The sequence below is a fragment of the Hemitrygon akajei genome, chromosome 13 (assembly GCF_048418815.1).
Source record: "Hemitrygon akajei chromosome 13, sHemAka1.3, whole genome shotgun sequence".
Lineage (NCBI taxonomy): Eukaryota > Metazoa > Chordata > Chondrichthyes > Myliobatiformes > Dasyatidae > Hemitrygon > Hemitrygon akajei.
In genome coordinates this window covers 1,279,031-1,299,824 of record NC_133136.1, presented here as the reverse complement: position 1 = coordinate 1,299,824, position 20,794 = coordinate 1,279,031, and the positions used below count along the sequence as shown (strand labels likewise).

Genomic DNA, 20,794 nt, shown 5'->3' with positions numbered 1-20,794 from the left:
TCACAATTACGACACAGAAAGTACTCAGGAAGCTGAATAGTCTAAGGGTAGATAAATCTCCTGGACCAGATGGAATGCACCCTCGTGTTCTGAAGGAAGTAGCAGTGGAGATTGCAGAGGCATTAGCAATGATCTTTCAAAAGTCAATAGATTCTGGCATGGTTCTGGAGGACTGGAAGATTGCAAATGTCACTCTACTACTTAAGAAGGGGACAAGGAAGCAAAAAGGAAATTATAGACCTGTTAGCTTGACATCGGTGGTTGGGAAGTTGTTGGAGTCGATTGTCAAGGATAAGGTTACGGAGTACCTGGAGGCATATGACAAGATAGGCAGAACTCAGCATGGTTTCCTTAAAGGAAAATCCTGCTTGACAAACCTATTGCAATTTTTTGAGGAAATTACAAGTAGGCTAGACAAGGGAGATGCAGTGGATGTTGTGTATTTGGATTTTCAGAAAGCCTTTGACAAGTGCAGCACATGAGGCTGCTAAACAAGATAAGAGCGCATGGAATTATGGGAAAGTTACATATGTGGATAGAGCGTTGGTTGATTGGCAGGAAACAGAGAGTGGGAATAAAGGGATCCCATTCTGGTTGGGTGCCGGTTACCAGTGGTGTTTCACAGGGGTCCATGTTGGGGCCACTTCTTTTTACGTTGTATATCTTGTGCAGGATACCCTAAAGGTTAACCTTTTTGTTGAGTTGGTGGTGAAGAAGGCGAATGCAATGTTGGCATTCATTTCTAGAGGAATAGAATATAAGAGCAGGGATGTGATGTTGAGGTTCTATAAGGCACTGGTAAGACCTCACTTGGAGTACTGTGTGCAGTTTTGGGCTCCTTATTTAAGAAACAATGTGCTGACGTTGGAGAGGGTTCAGAGAAGATTCACTAGAATGATTCTAGGAATGAGAGGGTTAACATATGAAGAACGTTTGGCCGCTATTGGACTGTACTCCTTGGGGTTTAGAAGAATGAGGGGGGACCTCATAGAAACATTTCGAATTTTAAAAGGCATGGACAGAGTGGATGTGGCCAAGTTTCCCATGGTGGGGGAGTCTAGTACGAGAGGGCTTGACTTAAGGATTGAAGGGTGCCCATTCAGAACAGATATGCGAAGAATTTTTTTAGCTAGAAGGTGGTGAATCTGTGGAATTTGTTGCCATGGGCGGCAGTAGAGGCTACGTCATTGGGTGTATTTAAGGAGGTTGATAGGTTCTTGACTAGTCAGGACATCAAAGGTTATGGAGAGAAGGCAAGAGAATAGATAGGTAGATACTTTATTGATCCTGAAGATATTACAATGTCACAGTAGCATTACAAATACACAGATATACAAATATACGAAAAGAAGAAAGAAAGAATAAAAAATAAGTTACCTCAAACAGTCTAACAGGAGGGGGATTATCTCTTTCCCAGCTATAGATTGACTCATTATAAAGCCTAATGGCTGAGGGTAAGAATGACCTCATATAGCACTCTTTGGAGCAGCGCAGTTATCATAATCTATTACTGAAAGTGTTCCTCTATTCAGCCAAGGTGGCTGAGGGTGAGAAACATTGTACAGAATTTTCAGGATTTTCTGTAGGGTCCTTTGTTCTACCACAGCCTCCAGAGTGTGGAGTTTGACTCCTCAAACAGAGCCAGCCTTTCTAATCAGTTTATTGAGCCTGCTGGCATCACCGATGTTGATGCCCTTGTCCCAGCACCCCATAGAAGATTGTACTGGCGAAGACAGACTGGTAGAACATGTGAAGGAGAGGCCTACATACTCCAAAGGACCTCATTCTCCTCAGGAAGTAGAGCTGACTCTGGACCTTCTTGTACACAGCCTATGTGGATTGACAGGGATTATAAATCAACCATGATGGAATGGCGGAGCATACTCAATGTGACAAATGGCCTAATTCTACTCCTTTGACTTATAGTCTAAAAAACATTTTTGCATAGCTGATTCAGAAGCACAGAATGATTACAGCATGATAGGCTATTTGGCCCTTCAGTACTAGCACTATAGGAGATTCCGCTAATCCAACTCCCTCGCCATCTCAATGGAATTTGACATTGGTAATGCTTTTATTTCCACTCTTTACTTTCCTCATTTCAAATGATTAAAAGAGAATAATTTCAGGGAGTGGCACAGTTAGGGCTTGATAAATGTCATGGTGTGCAACTTGCCTCTGTATAACACAATCCATGTTTCAGCCTGCAGTCAGGTTCCTCATTAAAAGTACTTTGTTGCCATTTGGTAACTTTATAAAATGCTGTGTAACTTCACATTTTTTTCTTACTGTAGGTGTAAACCAGTGGTTCCCAACGTGGGGCGTACGCCCCACAGGGGGTAATTTGATTTTTAAGGGGGGCAATTCGAGAATGAGTTATTAACAGTGAATTTTTTCTAGTAAGTCTGTGTATGAGTGTGTGTGCGACTTAATACATATGTGTATATACAGTATGCATACATAAAAATTCTTTTGTGTATGTACGTGTAATTGCGTATGTACTGTATATATAGTGTATCACCATCATTACAACCATCAAATGGCTTTCATAATTAAATTAATGAATTGACTGATGTAGGAAGGAACGAATGAACAAGTCCAAACGCGTAAGAAACTCGTACGAGGTCGCGCCAATGCTGCTTTTTGCAGTAGCTTTCGGTTCTTGGTGGTGTGAAGGTGTGTACATTAAGTCATCTCTTTTAAATGGTGTATCTGTCTTTGTGTGCTGTAGAAACGAATCGGCATTGTTTTATTTATTTATTATTATTATTATTATTTTAATATCACTTAATGTTCTTTTTTTTACAATTTCTTAGTAATTTCTTCCTCAGAACTTTAACAGTCCTTTGGTTCTTTTATTTTTCTCTTTCATGAATGCCATGTTCTTTGGAAGCTTGTTTAAACCAAGTTAATGGTCTTTTAGGCTTCCTCCAGGTGAATAGGAGTTCACTTTTTGAATAATAAGAATTATATATCACCACAGGGGGCATCAGGATTTTAGAGGTGATTAGGTGGGGCATGGCCAAAAAAAAGTTGGGAACCACTGGTGTAAACACAAGTTTGTCTAACCTTTAATTTCTGCATCCTTTCTGAAGGAAATATTCAAGCTGGTACAGTATGGCCCTCCATTCACTACGAGTTAGAAAACTGGCAGTAGAGACTGAAAGAGCTCAAGCTTACGAAGGGAGGTAGGTGAGAGACTGTCAAGTGGGCATCACATCTGGAAATAACATATGTAGAGAATGTTTGAGACAGGGACAGAGACGGGAGATGCTATTGAGGTAGAAATGGGTGACCTTGATGATGGAGCAACTCAAGATAAGTTTGGCTCTAAGATTCTGAACAGAGCTGATCAACTTTGGTAAGCTGCTCAAGAAAGGGATGATGTGAAGTATGGACACCAAAATCTAGTTCTTAAACTGGCAGCAACATAACTGCCCCCATGTGAAAGCTGATTCAGTCATGACCAAAACCACTACCATAGAAACACAGAACATAGAACAGTACAGCATAGGAACAGGCCCTTCAGCCCACAATGCTGTGCCAAACCAATTAAATTAGTAATCAAATAACTAATCTTTTCTGCCTACACAATACCCACATCCCTCCATTTTCCTCACATCCTTGTGCCTATCTAAGTGTCTCTTAAAAGTCCCTCATGTATCTGCCTCTACCTCCACCCCAGACAGTGCACTTCAGGCCCCCACCACTCGCTGTGTTAAAAAAAACTTACCCCTCACTTCTTTGAAGTTACCACCTCTGGTATTAGACATTTCAACCCTGGGAAAAAGATACTGTCTATCTACTCTATCTATGCCTCTAATAATGTTATAAACCTCTATCAGATCTCCCTTCAAACTCTGCCACTCCAGAGAAGACAACCCAAGTTTGTCCAACTTCTCATTGGCACGTGCCTTCTGATCCAGGCAGCATCCTGGTAAACCTCTTTACTTGAAATATATTTGATTGTGGAAGAGTTACACAGCAGGGAAGTATCACTCAATTTCCACTGAAGTTTTTTGTTACTGGATTGTCTTGGTAGCCCTTAATGTAGAGGCATCCTGGGCCCTAGACTCCAGAGTTCACATGGGACACACTGAATCTTCCATCTGGATGTTCGCATTTTTGTTCATTGGAATCAAAAAACCATTAAAATGCTCCAATCACATTGAGCTCTACACTAGGAAGAGAGAAATCTATGAACATCAGTACAGTGGAAATATGTTAATAGTAGTAAGTACAGAAATAATTTCTTGGTGAAAATGAAAGTGAAGGCAGTACTGTCAAAAAACTTCTGAGTCAACTTGCTACATTGATACTCACATCAAAAGAGACTAAGTGACTAACAGATGAGAAAGGAGAGGGGAAATGCTGCAAAGTCTGCATGTCAAGCAGCATCTGTGGAGGCAAAAGGTGAAAACTGCCAGTCCAATTCGCTGGTTCATTGCTGAGATTGAAGGTTTGGTTGGGGGGGCAGAGGCTGCATGGTTTTGGTTCTGGTGCAGACCAAGCCCTCATTCCTGTTACGGCTGCTGAGGAAGAAACAGCGGAGCTGGCTGTGTGCCGCTGGCGTCAGCACTAGGCTACTGGCTGGCCCCTCCAGTTGGTGCTGCCTCCAGAGTTCACTCAGTGGCAGACAAGTTTGATAGTGTTTGTCTGCGGCTGTACTTGCAAGAGATGAGAAACTGCTGTGGGCTTGTTCTTGCAAAAACATGACTCCAGGACAACATCCATGTACCATCAATCTACAGGCCATGACACTCAAACACTGGAGCCGTCTGGCATGTTGGAACTGGATGTTTCTCTTGCGATCGCAAGACCCTGTTGGGCATTGATAATGTAAGATGCTATAGGCCTGTTTCCCTTGTTGGTGACACGACAGACAGCATGAGAACTGTGTTGCCTCGGTTGTAGTGAGGACCAGGCCTCAAGCTGCTGCTGTCCAGGAGAGAGTCACCAGTGGTGCTGTAACACATCATCTGTGCTCGGTTGGGGGCTGACCTCTCCCATCAGCACTGCCCTCCAGTGTTCAATTGGTGGAATGACAGGCTGGACTGCAGTGGCTGTGCACTGCTGGGAATCTGTACAATCGGGGCCTTGAACTATATATATTCTTTGTACGACTATGGTTTTTTTTTGCTCGCTATTTTGAATGTGCTGTGTATGTTTTGCACCTTGGCCCCAGAGGAACATGTTTCGTTTGGCCGTATTCATGTATGGTTAAATCATAATTCAACTTGAACTTGATTTGATTTTAATTTGACATATCATAATTATGTGTTTATGTGCCACGTGCTATGTATGACTGCTGGTTCTGTGTTTTGCACATTGGGTGAGAGGAACACAGTTTTCTTTGGCTGCATTCATGTGTATGGTTGGATAATAATTTAACTCAACCCACAATACTGACCTGCACCTTCTGCCTCCATAAACCTGGCATGTTTAACTTTAGCACTGTGACTTAAACAAGATTGCTACCATCAATTTGTTTGCCTGATATTCTTGGCAATGATGAAAACAGTACGATTGATCCCAAGAACCCCTTCCAATTTGATACTTCATCCCACCTTCCCCACCCACCTTCACCCTCACCTGGCCTAAGGATCTATCGACCTCTGCCTTAAATACACCCAATGACCTGGCCTCTACAGCTGCACAAGGCAACAAATTCCACAAATTCATCACCCCTTGACCAAAAAAATTCCTCCGCATTTCTGTTTTGAAAGGGCACCCCTCTATCCTGAGGCTGTGTCCTCTTGTCCGAGACTCTCCCACCATGGGAAACATCCTTTCCATATCTACTCTGTCTAGGCCTTTCAACATTTGAAAAGTTTCAATGGGATCCCCGCTCATCCTTCTGAATTCAAGGGAGTACAGACCCAGAGCCATTAAACATTCCTTGTATGATAACGCTTTCATTTCTAGAATCATCCTTGTGAACCTCCTCTGGACCCTCTCCAATGCCAGCACATCTTTTCTAAGATGAGGGTTCAAAACTGTTCTCAATACTCAAGGTGAGGCCTCACCAGTGGCTTATAAAGCCTCAGCATCACATCCTTGCTCTTGTATTCTGGACCTCTTGAATGCTAACATTGCATTTGCCTTCCTCACCACCGACTCAACCTGCAAGTTAACCTTCAGGGTGTTCTGCACCAGGACTCCCAAGTTTTAGGATTTTCGCTCCATTTAGAAAATAGTCCACACTTTTATTTCTATTGCCAAAGTGCATGACCATGCATTTTTCAACATTGTATTTCATTTGCCACTTTCTTGCCCATTCTCCTAAGCTGTCCAAGTCCTTCTGCATCTTACCTATTTCCTCAATATTGCCTGCCCCTCCACCAATCTTCGTATCATCTGCAAACTTGACAACAAGCCATCTTTTCCATCATCTAAATCATTTTTATACAATCTAAAAAGAAGTGGTCCCAACATCAACCCCTGTGGAACACCACTAGTCACTGGCAGCCAACCAGAAAAGGATCCTTTTATTCCCACTCGCTGCCTCCTACCGATCAGCCAATGCTCTAACCATATTAGTAACTTTCCTGTAATACCATAGGCTCTTAACTTGGTAAGCAGCCTCATGTGTGGCACCTTGTTGAAGGCCTTCTGAAAGTACAAATATACAACATCCACTGCATCCTCTTTATCTATTCTACTTGCAATCTCCTCAAAAAACTCCAACAGGGTCATCAGGCAGGATTTTCCCTGAAGGAAACCATGCTGACTTTGTATTATCTTCTTCTGTGTCACCAAGTACTCCATCACCTCATCATTAATAATTGACTCTAACATCTTCCCAGCCACCGAGGTCAGGCTAACTGGTCTATAATTTCCTTTCTGCTGCCTTCCTCCTTTCTTAAAGAGTGCAGTAACATTTGCAATTTTCCAGTTCTCTGGCACCATGCCAGAGTCCACTGATTTTTGAAAGATCATTTCTAATGCCACCACAATCTCTAACACTACCTCTTTCAGAACCCTAGGGTACTGTTCAAGTGACTTATGCACCTTTAGTTCTTTCAGCTTTTTGAGCACCTTTTCTCATGTAACAGTAACTGCACCAACTTCTCTGCCTTCACACACTACATTAGGCATACTACTGGAGTCTTCCATTGTGAAGACTGATGCAAAATACTCATTTAGTTCATCAGTCATCTTCTTGTCCACTGTATTATTTCTCCTGCCTCATTTTCTAATGGTCCCATATCCATATTTCTCTTTTATTTTTAACATACTTGAAGAAACTTTTACTATTCACTTTGATATTATTTACTAGCTTGCTTTCATATTTCATCCTTTCCCTTCTAATTATTCTTTAAGTTGCTCTCTGTAGGTTGTTAAAAACTTCCTAATCCTCCATCTTCCTAATAATTTTTGCTTTGTCGTATGCCCTTTCTTTTGCTTTTGCAATAGCTTTGACTTCTCTTGTCAGCCACGGTTGTAACAATAGCTTTGACTGCTCCTGTCTTCTCCCCGTAATCTTTGACGGCCTGACTAATCAAGAACCTATCAACGTCCGCCTTAAATATATGCAATGATTTGGCCTCCACAGCCGTCTGTGGCAATTAATTCCACAGATTCACCACCCTGTAGCTAAAGGAATTCCTCCTCATCTCTGTTCTAAATACTTCCTTTTATTCTGAGGCTGTGCCTCTCGACCTCAACTCCCCCATTATAGGAATCATCCTTTCCACATCCACTCTATCCAGGCCTTTCCATATTCAGCCCTGTCTCCATGTGGGAAACGCAATGTTCATGTTTCTGTAGCACCTGTTACAATGCGGTCTGTATATCCCCCAGGATTCCAGAACCAATGAACTTGGAAATTCAGCCCAATATCTGCTATTGGTCACATCGAATATTACATTAATACTTCCCACCCTCGTGGATTAAAGCTGTAGCATAGTGGTTAGCGCAATGCAAAACAATTTGGGCTTTCTGGAGTCTGAGTTCAATTCTGGTGCCATCTGTTAGGAGTCTGTACATCCTCTCCTTGGAATGCTTCAGTTCCTCCCATATTCCAAAGATGTACCAGATAGGTTAATTAGTTATTGTAAATTGCCCCGTAATTAGGTTAAGGTTAATCTGGTTTGTTGGGGTTTGCTGCGGTAGTGCAGCTAGAAAGGTTGGCGTCATTCAATGTTTGTAGTGAGATGCTGAAGATGTTCTATAGGTCAGTTGTGGAGAGCGCCCTCTTCTTTGTGGTGGCGTGTTGGGGAGGCAGCATTAAGAAGAGGGACGCCTCACGTCTTAATAAGCTGGTAAGGAAGGCGGGCTCTGTCGTGGGCAAAGTACTGGAGAGTATAACATCGGTAGCAGAGCGAAGGGCGCTGAGTAGGCTACGGTCAATTATGGAAAACCCTGAATATCCTCTACATAGCACCATCCAGAGACAGAGAAGCAGTTTCAGCGACAGGTTGCTATCGATGCAATGCTCCTCAGACAGGATGAAGAGATCAATACTCCCCAATGCCATTCGGCTTTACAATTCAACCGCCAGGAGTAAGATATGTTAAAGTGCCGGGGTTAGGACTCAATGTATTTAAGTAAACTACTTAAGAACTTTTTAAAAGCTATTATTAATGCTTTTTGAGAGGGTGATTTTAGATGCATATCATATTTTTACTGAGTTAAGTATTGTATGTAATTAGTTTTGCTACAATAAGTGTATGGGACATTGGAAAAAATGTTGAATTTCCCCATGGGGATGAATAAAGTATCTATCTATCTGTCTATCTATTTATCTAAAAAGACCTACTCCATACTGTACGACTAAATAAAAATTTAAAAACCTTGAGACCAATCTTGGCTCAATGCTCTGTTATGTCATGATGAGGATAAAGTCACAGATGGTTACAGCCTTGGGCTATGGCTGTACCTTGTGTAGAACATGGCACCAATCAAATGAGATAAATGTCAGATTGTACCACCTCGACAGGCCATGGGGTTTGTTAGATACAATATACGCCCATCAAAAATAAGGAATCAATAGACAACTGACTGGAAATCTTTCCAAAATTTAAAATACAAAGTTGATTAATGATTCCAAAAGGCAATAGAATTGCTGTTTACCTTAAATCTCCATCGAGTGACAACGACAAATTTCAAAGTATGATCCTTTCCAAGGATTTCTTCATTGCATAGAATATCCAACTATGGGGTAATGAAGAGAGGAAGGAGTCATGACAGTATAACACATCAGAGTACAAAAGAGATTTTGTTGTCAAATCCTGCCCACTGCAGGAAAGAACACGAGAGGAATGTAAGTTCAGCTGAGTGCTAATGCCAGAAAAGCATTCAGCGCAGTGGGAAGATGATAAGCACGTTTGTTTTTAATTCAGCAATACAAGACAGCAACACCCAATTACACCCATGTGACCAACTGATTGTTTATTGGTAAGAGTCAGGTATCAACAAGTTTACAATTTTGTCTGGTGCTAAGCATGCATTGTTTTAAAAGCTGGAAAACCTGTTGAGCAGGAAAGTCAGTCTAAGGCCAGAATGACTAATCTCCAAAAACCACAGTCACTTTTCGTTGTGCAAAATATTACTAGAAAAATTCTCTTTTGATTGCCAGTAATTAAATTTAAGCAGAGTTCTCTGAAGGTGCAATCCAAAACCACACTCTTTATTCTACGGATTGAAGGTGGGGCTGCAGAGATTACCCTGAAACCATGCCTGCTTGGAAGGTGGAAATAATGATCGATCTATGGTTACAGGCTACAGATCATAATTTAGAGCAAGACAGGGAGGTGGGGTGGGAGCTGGAGTGTAGATGGGGGGGGGGGGGGTCAGGTGCGGGCTGCGTTGGGTACGGGGGCGGAGCAGGGCCATAGTGGGGTGTGTCAGGAATGGACAGGAGGAGGAAATACAGGACTTTGTGATATGGTGCAACTCAAACTACCTGCGTCTCAATATCACCAAGACCAAGGAGATGGTGGTGGACTTTAGGAGATCTAGGCCTCATATGGAGCCAGTGATCATTAATGGAGAATGTGTGGAGCAGGTTAAGACCTACAAGTATCTGGGAGTACAGTTAGACGAGAAGCTAGACTGGATTGCCAACACAGATGCCTTGTGCAGGAAGGCAGAGTCGACTGTACTTCCTTAGAAGGTTGGCGTCATTCAATGTCTGTAGTGAGATGCTGAAGATGTTCTATAAGTCAGTTGTGGAGAGCGCCCTCTTCTTTGTGGTGGCGTGTTGGAGAGGCAGCATTAAGAAGAGGGACGCCTCACGTCTTAATAAGCTGGTAAGGAAGGCGGGCTCTGTCGTGGGCAAAGTACTGGAGAGTATAACATCGGTAGCTGAGCGAAGGGCGCTGAGTAGGCTACGGTCAATTATGGAAAACCCTGAACATCCTCTACATAGCACCATCCAGAGACAGAGAAGCAGTTTCAGCGACAGGTTGCTATCGATGCAATGCTCCTCAGACAGGATGAAGAGGTCAATACTCCCCCAATGCCATTAGGCTTTACAATTCAACCGCCAGGAGTAAGATATGTTAAAGTGCCGGGGTTGATTGTATTTAATGTATTTAAGTAAACTACTTAAGAACTTTTTAAAAGCTATTATTAATGCTTTTTGAGAGAGTGATTTAGATGCATATCATATTTTTACTGAGTTAAGTATTGTATGTAATTAGTTTTGCTACAACAAGTGTATGGGACATTGGAAAAAATGTTGAATTTCCCCATGGGGATGAATAAAGTATCTAGCTATCTATCTATCTATCTATGGCAGGTAGGATAGAGGGTGAGGTGGTGAGGGATTAAGATAAGGATGGGTGTTAGCGTGAGGGGGAGGGTATGAGGGGAGATTTGAGGCTGGGGGTGGACGAGGATGCGGTGATGGGGCTGACCAGGGTGAGGATGCCTGCGAGGGCAACGGGGAGGATGAGGGATAGGGTATGAAGAGGCAGGGTGAGGACGGGTGTGTGGTTGGGGGAGTGTTGGGGGGGGGGGGGGACAGGAAAAAAGAGCATCACAAGATTAAACATGGTGAAAAAAGCACTGATGAATTAAAACTAAACAAGATCAGAGTGAACAGATGGACATCATGCTGTTATTTTGTATATTGTAACTCACTAATGCTTGAAATAATTGGTTATAAAGCCTGTGACAGTCCAAAACTGCTTTAATATGGTAAAATAATTCTTTTTCTCTGATGAATTTGGGACCAAAGCCCTAATATTCTTTTTTATTTTCCAATATTACCTCATTAAATGATGTTAAGTTGAGTTTTTTGGCAATAAATTTCTTCAGGTGCAGAACAGTAGCCTGCGCTGAACATCGAATCCACTTTCTCTTCAGTCCTCGCAGTTTACTGCTGTTACACTCCAGGCAGATGCTCACCTGGAACCAGACAGGGAACAACTCATTAAACAAGCTCTCTGCATCCTTCTACAGACAATACAGCTGTGTCCCCCCTTTACAAAAGTAGAGTGTTCCTACGAAACCTTTCTTAAGCCGAAATGGCGTAAAGCGAAGAGCTATTAATCTGCATGGGAAAAATTTTCATAAAAGCGAAAATCCTCTTTGTAATGCCAATTACAATACTAATGTAGGTCTTTTGTAAAAGCGAAGTGGCATAAAGCAAACATTCGTAAAGCAGGGAACACCTGGATTTTGAAGGAGTACATCATTTGTAATATTTTACAATTTAATTTTGTGCTTCCCATTGCTGGCATTTACAGGGACATGTTCCTTTCGCTATTTTAACTTTTCACATCAGATGTTAGTCAAAACATGAGGTTGTTCTAGTAGGTGATTTTAACTTTCTACATATTGACTGGGATTCCCATATTGTAAAAGAACTGAATGGAACAGAGTTTGTCAAATGTGTTCAGGAAAGTTCCATTACATCAGTACATAGAACTCCCAAATACAGAGAGTGCAATATTAGTTCTTCTATTCGTGAATAAGACGTGGCAGGTGAAAGAAGTTTGTGTAGGGAAACACTTTGCATCTAGTGATCATAATTTATTCATTTCAAAGTAATTACGGAAAAGGATGGGTCTCGTCCTCAGTTTAAGATTCTAAATTGGAGAAAGGACAATTTTAATGGCATCACAAAGGATCTGGCAAGTGTGGCCTGTGATGGGTTGTTTTCTGGCAAAGGTTTACTTGGTAAGTGGGAGCCTTCAAAAGGGAAATTTTGAGAGTACAGTTTGTATGTTCCTGTCAGAATAAAAGGCAAGGATACCAGGTTTAGGGAACTTTACCTTCAAGAGATATTGTGCCTCAGTTAAGAAAAAGTAAGTGCACAGCAGGTACAGGGAGGTAGGAACAACTGAGAACCTTATGGAGTATAAGAAATACAGGAGAAAGAAATTCTTGAATCATAGTCTATATGGAGGCCGGTGACCAGTGGTGTGCCTCAGGGATTTGTTCTGGGACACTTACTCTTCGTGATTTTTATAAATGACCTGGATGAGGAAGTGGAGGGATGGGTTAGTAAGTTTGCTGATTACACTAAGGTTGGGGGTGTTGTGGATAATGGGGAGGGCTGTCAGAGGTTACAGCGGGACATTGATAGATGCAAAACTGGGCTGAGAAGTGGCAGATGGAGTTCAATGCAGATAAGTGTGAAGTGGTTCATTTTGACAGACAGACAGACATACTTTATTGATCCCGAGGGAAATTGGGTTTCATTACAGCCGCGCCAACCAAGAATAGTGTAGAAATATAGCAATATAAAACCATAAATAATTAAACCATAATAAGTTAATCATACCAAGTGGAAATAAGTCCAGGACCAGCCTATTGGCTCAGGGTGTCTGACACCCTGAGGGAGGGGTTGTAAAGTTTGATGGCCACAGGCAAGAATGACTTCCTATGACGCTCAGGGTTATATCTTGGTGGAATGAGTCTCTGGCTGAATGTACTCCTGTGCCTAACCAGTACATTATGGAGTGGATCGGAGTCATTGTCCAAGATGGCATGCAACTTGGATAGCATCCTCTTTTCAGACACCACCGTCAGAGAGTCCAGTTCCACCCCCACTACATCACTGGCCTTACGAATGAGTTTGTTGATTCTGTTGGTGTCTGCTACCCTCAGCCTGCTGCCCCAGCGCACAACAGCAAACATGATAGCACTGGCCACCACACCCTTGTAGAACATCCTCAGCATCGTCCGGCAGATGTTAAAGGACCTCAGTCTCCTCAGGAAATAGAGACAGCTCTGACCCTTCTTGTAGACAGCCTCAGTGTTCTTTGACCAGTCCAGTTTATTGTCAATTCGTACCCCCAGGTATTTGTAATCCTCCGCCATGTCCACACTGACCCCTTGGAAGGAAACGGAGGTCACCGGTGCCTTAGCCCTCCTCAGGTCCACCACCAGCTCCTTAGTCTTTTTCACATTAAGCTGCAGATGATTCTGCTCGCACCATGTGTCAAAGTTTCCCACCGTAGCCCTGTACTCAGCCTCATCTCCCTTGCTGATGCATCCAACTATGGCAGAGTCATCAGAAAACTTCTGAAGATGGCAAGACTCTGTGCAGTAGTTGAAGTCCGAGGTATAGATGGCGAAGAGAAAGGGAGTCAGGACAGTCCCCTGTGGAGCCCCAGTGCTGCTGACCACTTGGTCTGACACACAGTGTTGCAAGCGCACATACTGTGGTCTGCCAGTCAGGCAATCAATAATCCATGACACCAGGGAAGCATCCACCTGCATCACTGTCAGCTTCTCACCCAGCACAGCAGGGCGGATGGTGTTGAACGCACTGGAGAAGTCAAAAAACATGACCCTCACAGTGCTCGCCGGCTTGTCCAAGTGGGCGTAGACACAGTTCAGCAGGTAGATGATGGCATCCTCAATTCCTAGTCGGGGCTGTTAGGTGAACTGGAGGGGGTCTAAGTGTGGCCTAACCATAGGCCGGAGCTGCTCTAGAACAAGTCTCTCCAGGGTTTTCATGATGTGGGAGGTCAATGCCACTGGTCTGTAGTCATTGGAGACACTGGGGTGCGGCGTCTTCGGTACAGGGACGAGGCAGGATGTCTTCCGCATCACAGGAACCCTCTGGAGACTCAGGCTCAGGTTGAATTCATGGCGAAGTACTCCACATAGCTGGGGGGCACAGACTTTGAGCACCCTGGGGCTGACACCAAATATGGGTAGGTCAAATATGATGGCAGAATACAGTATTTATGGTAAGACTCTTGGCAGTGTGGAGGATCAGAGGGATCTTGGGGTCCGAGTCCATAGGACGCTCAAAGCAGCTGTGCAGGTTGACTCTGTGTTTAAGAAAGTGTATGGTGTACTGGCCTTCATCAATCGTGGAATTGAATTTAGGAGCCGAGAGGTAATGTTACAGCTATATAGGACCCTGCTCAGACCCCACTTGAAGTACTGTGCTCAGTTCTGGTCGCCTCACTACAGGAAGGATGTGGAAACCATAGAAAGGGTGCAGAGGAGATTTACAAGGATGTTGCCTGGATTGGGGAGCATGCCTTATGAGAACAGGTTGAGTGAACTCGGCCTCTTCTCCTTAGCGAGCGACGGAGGATGAGAGGTGACCTCATAGAGGTGTATAAGATGATGAGAGGCAGTGATTGTGTGGATAGTCAGAGGCTTTTTCCTAGGGCTGAAATGGTTACAACAAAAGGACACAGGTTTAAAGTGCTGGGGAGTAGGTATAGTGTAGATGTCAGGAGTAAGTTTTTTTACTCAGAGAGTGGTGAGTGCGTGGAATGGGCTGCCAGCAGCGCTGGTGAAGGCAGATACGATAGGGTCTTTTAAGAGACTTTTCGATAGGTACATGGAGCTCAGAAAAATAGAGGGCTATGGGTAAGCCTAGTGATTTCTATGGTAAGGGCCTGTATTGTGCTGTAGGTTTTCTATGTTTCGGTGTTTCTATGAGCCTCCACTGAACCTGCTCCAATGTCAGCACATCCTTTCATCTTTTTCAAAGGCCCCAAAACTGTTTACAATACTCCAAGTAAGGCCTCAACAGTGCCGTATAAAACCTCAGCACGACATCTTTGCATTTATATTCTAATTCTCTTGAAATGAATGCTAACATCACATTTGCTGTCCTCATCACCAACTCAAACTACAAATTAGCCTTTAGGGAATTCTGCACGAGGACTCCCAAGTCCCTTTGCACCTTGGATTTTAAGAATTTTCTTGCTGTTTAGAAAATAGTCTTTGCTTTTAACTCTTCTCCCAAAGTGCATGACAATACACTTCCTGATACTGTACACCATTTGCCACTTCTCTGTTCACGAGAGTGATTCCAGGAATGAAAGGGTTACTGTATGAGGATCATCTGGCAGTGCTTGGGCTGTACTCCCTGGAGTTCTGGAGAATGAGGGGGGATCTCATAGACACATTCTAAATGGTAAAAAGCCTGAACAGATTAGATATGGCAAAGTTATTTCCCATTGTAGGGGAGTCCAGGACAAGAGGGCACGACTTCAGAATTGAAGGACGTCCATTTAGAACTGAGATGCGGCAAAATGACTTTAGTCAGAGGGTGGTAAATCTGTGGAATGTATTGCCAGGAGCAGCTGTGGAGGTCATAGAACACAGAACAATACAGCACAGTACAGGCCCTTCGACCCACAATGTTGTACCGACCCTTAAACCCTGCCTCCCATATAACCCCCCCCCACCTTAATTCCTCCATATACCTATCTAGTAGACTCTTAAATTTCACTAGTGTATCTGCTTCCACCACTGACTCAGGCAGTGCATTCCATGCACTAACCACTCTCTGAGTAAAAAACCTTCCTCTAATATCCCCCTTGAATTTCCCACCCCTTACCTTAAAGCCATGTCCTCTTGTACTGAGCAGTGGTGCCCTGGGAAAGAGGCACTGGCTGTCCACTCTATCTATTCCTCTTAATATCTTGTATATCTCTATCAGGTTTCCTCTCATCCTCCTTCTCTCCAAAGAGTAAAGCCCTAGCTCCCTTAATCTCTGATCATAATGCATACTCTCTAAACCAGGCAGCATCCTGGTAAATCTCCTCTGTACCCTTTCCAATGATATCACATTCTTCCTATAGCGAGGCGACCAGAAGTGGACACAGTACTCCAAGTGTGGCCTAACCAGAGTTTTATAGAGCTGCATCATTACCTCGCGACTCTTAAACTCTATCCCTCGACTTCTGAAAGCTAACACCCCATAAGCTATCTTAACTACCCTATCTACCTGTCAGGCAACTTTCAGGGATCTGTGGACATGTACCCCAAGTTCCCTCTGCTCCTCCACACTCCCAAGTATCTTGCCATTTATTTTGTACTCTGCCTTGGAGTTTGTCCTTCCAAAGTGTACCACCTTACACGTCTCCGAGATGAACTCCATCTGCCACTTCTCAACCCATTTCTACATCCTGCTAATGTCTCTCTGCAATCTTCGACAATCCTCTACACTATCTACAACACCACCAACCTTTGTGTAGTCGGCAAACATGCCAACCCACCCTTCTGCCCCCACATCCAGGTCGTTAATAAAAGTCACAAAAAGTAGAGGTCCCAGAAATGCTCCTTGTGGGACACCACTAGTCACAACCCTCCAACCCGAACGTACTCCCTCCACCATAACTCTCTGCTTTCTGCAGGCAAGCCAACTCTGAATCCACCTGGCCAAACTTTCCTGGATCCCATGCCTTTTGACTTTCTGAATAAACCTACCATGTGGAACCTTATCAAATATCTTACTAAAACCCATGTAGATCACATCCATTGCACTACCCTCATCTATATGTTTGGTCACCTCCTCAAAGAACTCTAACAGGTTTGTTAGACATGATCTGCCCTTCACAAAGCTATGCTGACTGTCCATGATCAGACCATGATTCTCTAAATGCCCATAGATCCTATCTTTAAGAATCTTTTTCAACAGCTGTTCCACCACAGATGTAAGGCTCACTGGTGTATATTTAGCCGGACTATCCCTACTACCTTTTTTGAACAAGGGGACAACATTCGCCTCCCTCCAATCCACCGGTACCATTCCCATGGACAACGAGGACATAAAGATCCTAGCCAGAGGCTCAGCAATCTCTTCCCTCGCCTCGTGGAACAGCCTGGGGAATATTCCATCAGGCCCAGTGGACTTATCCGTCCTAATGTATTTTAACAACTCCAACCCCTCTTCTCTCTTAATATCAACATGCTCCAGAACATCAACCTCACTCATATTGTCCTCACCGTCATCAAGTTCCCTTTCATTGGTGAATACCAAAGAGAAGTATTCATTGAGGATCTCGCTCACAGGCACATTTTCCCATCTTTATCTCTAATCGGTCCTACCTTCACTCCTGTCATCCTTTTTCCTTTACCCTACTCGCCAAGGCCTTCTCATGCCCCCTTCTTGCTCTCCTCAGCCCCTTCTTAAGCTCCTTTCTTGCTACCCTGTATTCCTCAATAGTCCCATCTGATCCTTGCTTCCTAAACCTCATGTATGCTGCCTTCTTCCATCTGACTAGATTTTCCACCTCATTTGTCACCCATGGTTCCTTCACCCTTCCATTCTTTATCTTCCTCACCAGGGCAAATTTATCCCTAACATCCTGCAAGAGATCCCTAAACATCAACCACATGTCCATAGTACATTTCCCTGCAAAAACATCATCCCATTTCACACCCACAAGTTCTAGCCTTATAGCCTCATAATCTGCCCTTCCCCAATTAAAAATTTTCCTGTCCTCTCTGATTCTATCCTTTTCCATGATAATGTTAAAGGCCAGGGAGCCATGGTCACTGTCCCCCAGATGCTCACCCACTGAGAGATTTGTGACCTGACCCGGTTCATTACCTAATACTAGATCTAGTATGGCAATGCCCCTAGTCGGCCTGTCAACATACTGTGACAGGAATCCATCCTGGACATACTTAACAAACTCTGCCCCGTCTAAACCATTGGAACTAATCAGGTGACAATCAATGTTAGGGAAGTTAAAGTCACCCATGATAACAACCCTGTTATTTTTGCACCTTTCCAAACTCTACCTCACAATCTGCTACCAGGGGGCCTATAGAATACTCCCAATAGAGTAACTGCTCCCTTCCTGTTCCTGATTTCCACCCATACTGACTCAAAGAGGATCCTGCTACATTACCCACCCTTTCTGTAACTGTAATAGTATCCCTGACTAGTAATGCCACCCCTCCTCCCCTTTTTCCCCTCTCTATCCCTTTTAAAGCACTGAAATCCAGGAATATTGAGAATCCATTCCTGAATATCTACATGATCAAGTTTTTCAGTCCACTGTAAGTCATCCTACAATCACCAAGATCCCTTTCCGTAGTAGCAAAGTACTCATTAAGTACTGTGGCGACCCACTTTCTGCGCAGGTGAACCGGCTCACAAATAGCCAGTGCGTGGGGAGAGACCTTGGTAATGCACCTCTGACGTCATTTCCGCCAGGAGAGGGTGGGCGCTAGGGATTAAATGCCAAAGCCGCGAAGTTTGAATAAACTAGTCCCGACTGCGTGTCGTCTCTAGCTCTGTATGCAGTACATCGCTACACTGGTGACCCTGACGGTCCAAACGGGATTTGGACCAAAGATGACTGACTCTTCATCTGTTCACGCAGTTTCGCTAAAACTGCCGACTTTCTGGACGCTGCGACCACGCGTGTGGTTTAGCCAAGCAGAAGCCCAGTTCCAGATTCAGCAGACATCCTCTGATTCCACGCGTTACTACCATGTGGTGAGCGCCCTTGACCAGGAGATGGCCGCCCAGGTTGCGGATTTCATACAGACGCCCCCGGAAGAAGGCAAATATGAAGCATTCAAAGCGCTGCTCACTGGGAACTTCGGCCTCTCACGGCTGTGAGCGGGGTGCCCGCCTGCTTCACCTGGACGGTTTGGGAGACAGACTGCCGTCAGCATCGATGAATGAGATGCTGGCCCTGGCTGACGGACACAAGCCCTGCCTCATGTTCGAGCAAGTGTTCCTAGGGCAGACGTGCTGTGGAAAGCCAAGAGGGAGAGCATGGCGTCCGTCGGTCAGATTACCAGGCCACGCGCCCAACAGCGGACCAGACCAGGCTCGGCAGGGGGGGCGCACACAACACAGGGGCAGAAGTGAGGAGGCCAGTGAACAGTGGTGTTTCTACCACCAGCGGTGGGGCACAAAAGCCTGCCATTGTCGTCCGCCCTGCAAGGGCCAGCAGCCGCTAATGACTAAGGCAGCTGGCCACCAGGACAGCCTCTTGTACATCTGGGACAAACAGTCGGGATGCCACTTCTTGGTCGACACCGGAGCGGAAATCAGCGTCTTGCCCCCGACGGGGTACGACATCCACAACAGGAAGCCAGGACCCACCCTGAGGGGCGCAAACGGCAGCACGATACGTACCTACGGCACCCGCACACTGCAGCTGCAGTTCAGCACCAGCCGGTTCACGTAGGACTTCACACTGGCCGCGGTGGCCCAACCACTCCTGGGGGCGGACCTCTTGCAAGCTCACAGCCTGCTGGTCGACTTGCAAGGGAAAAGACTGGTACATGCCGAGACTTTCCAGACGTTCTCCCTGGGTGAAGCCAAATTGCCGGCCCCACACCTGGACTCCATCACGCTGCCCGACAACGAATTCACCAGAATCCTGGTGGACTTTCCATCAATTCTGGCACCGCAGTTCATGGCAGCCATACCCAGACACGGGGTACAGCACCACATTCCGACCCAGGGACCACCCCTCCACGCCCACGCACGAAGGCTCCCCCCGGAAAAGCTCCGCCTGGCGAAGGAGGAGTTCAAGAGGATGGAGGAATTGGGGATCGTACGGAGGTGCGACAGCCCATGGGCCTCCCCCCCTGCACATGGTGCCCAAAGCAGCCGGGGGTTGGAGACCATGCAGCGACTACCGCAGACTGAACGAGGCTACAACTCCAGACCACTACCCCGTGCCGCACATACAGGACTTTGCAGCAAACCTGCACGGGGCAATAATCTTTTCCAAAGTAGACCTCGTCCGGGGATACCATCAAATCCCGGTGCACCCTGAAGACATCCCCAAAACAGCACTCATCACCCCATTCGGCCTGCTCGAGTTCCTCCGAATGCCGTTCGGCCTGAAGAATGCCGCACAGATGTTCCAGCGGCTAATGGATGCAGTGGGACGCAACCTGGACTTTGCGTTCATCTATTTGGACGACATCCTTATAGCCAGCAGTAGTCACCAGGAGCATCTGTCCCACCTCCGCCAGCTCTACTCCCGCCTGAGTGATTTCGGCCTCATGATCAACCCGGCCAAATGCCAGTTCGGTCTCGATACCATCGACTTCCTGGGCCACAGGATTACCAAAGACGGAGCAACACCTCTGTCCGCCAAGGTAGACGCGATCCGCCACTTTGCCCGGCCCAACACGGTCAAAGGTCTGCAGGAGTTCGTTGGTATGGTGAACTTCTACCACTGTTTCCTCCCCTCAGCAGCCCGTATCATGCACCCTTTGTACACCCTGATGTCGGGTAAAGGCAAGGACATTACTTCGGACGAGGAGGCCGCGGCCACTTTCGTTAAAGCCAAGGAAGCCTTGGCAGATGTCACGATGCTGGTGCACCCCAGAACGGACGTTCTGACTGCACTCACGGTGGACGCATCCAACACAGCAGTTGGTGGGGTGCTGGAGCAGCTCATCGAGGGGCGCTGGCAACCCTTGGCGTTCTTCAGCAAGCACCTACGACCACCCGAACTCAAGTACAGTGCTTTCGACCAGGAGCTGTTGGCACTGTATCTGGCAATCCGGCATTTCAGGTACTTCTTAGAAGGCAGGCCGTTCACCGCGTTCATGGACCACAAATCGTTGACCTTCACGTTCACGAAGGTGTCCGATC

General features: G+C 45.2%; 1 protein-coding gene across 3 annotated transcripts in view; it reads right to left on the bottom strand.

The window, feature by feature from the left end:
• Positions 1-20,794, bottom strand: part of LOC140737581 (polycomb group RING finger protein 3) — a 184,877-nt gene that overhangs the window by 21,350 nt on the left and 142,733 nt on the right. For all 3 annotated transcript variants that reach the window (XM_073064017.1, XM_073064016.1, XM_073064019.1), the window contains exons 8-9: positions 11,218-11,355; positions 9,076-9,156 (exon numbers count right to left, since the gene is read on the bottom strand). In XM_073064017.1, coding sequence (XP_072920118.1) covers positions 9,076-9,156; positions 11,218-11,355 — 219 coding nt within the window. The remainder of the gene's footprint in view (positions 1-9,075; positions 9,157-11,217; positions 11,356-20,794) is intronic.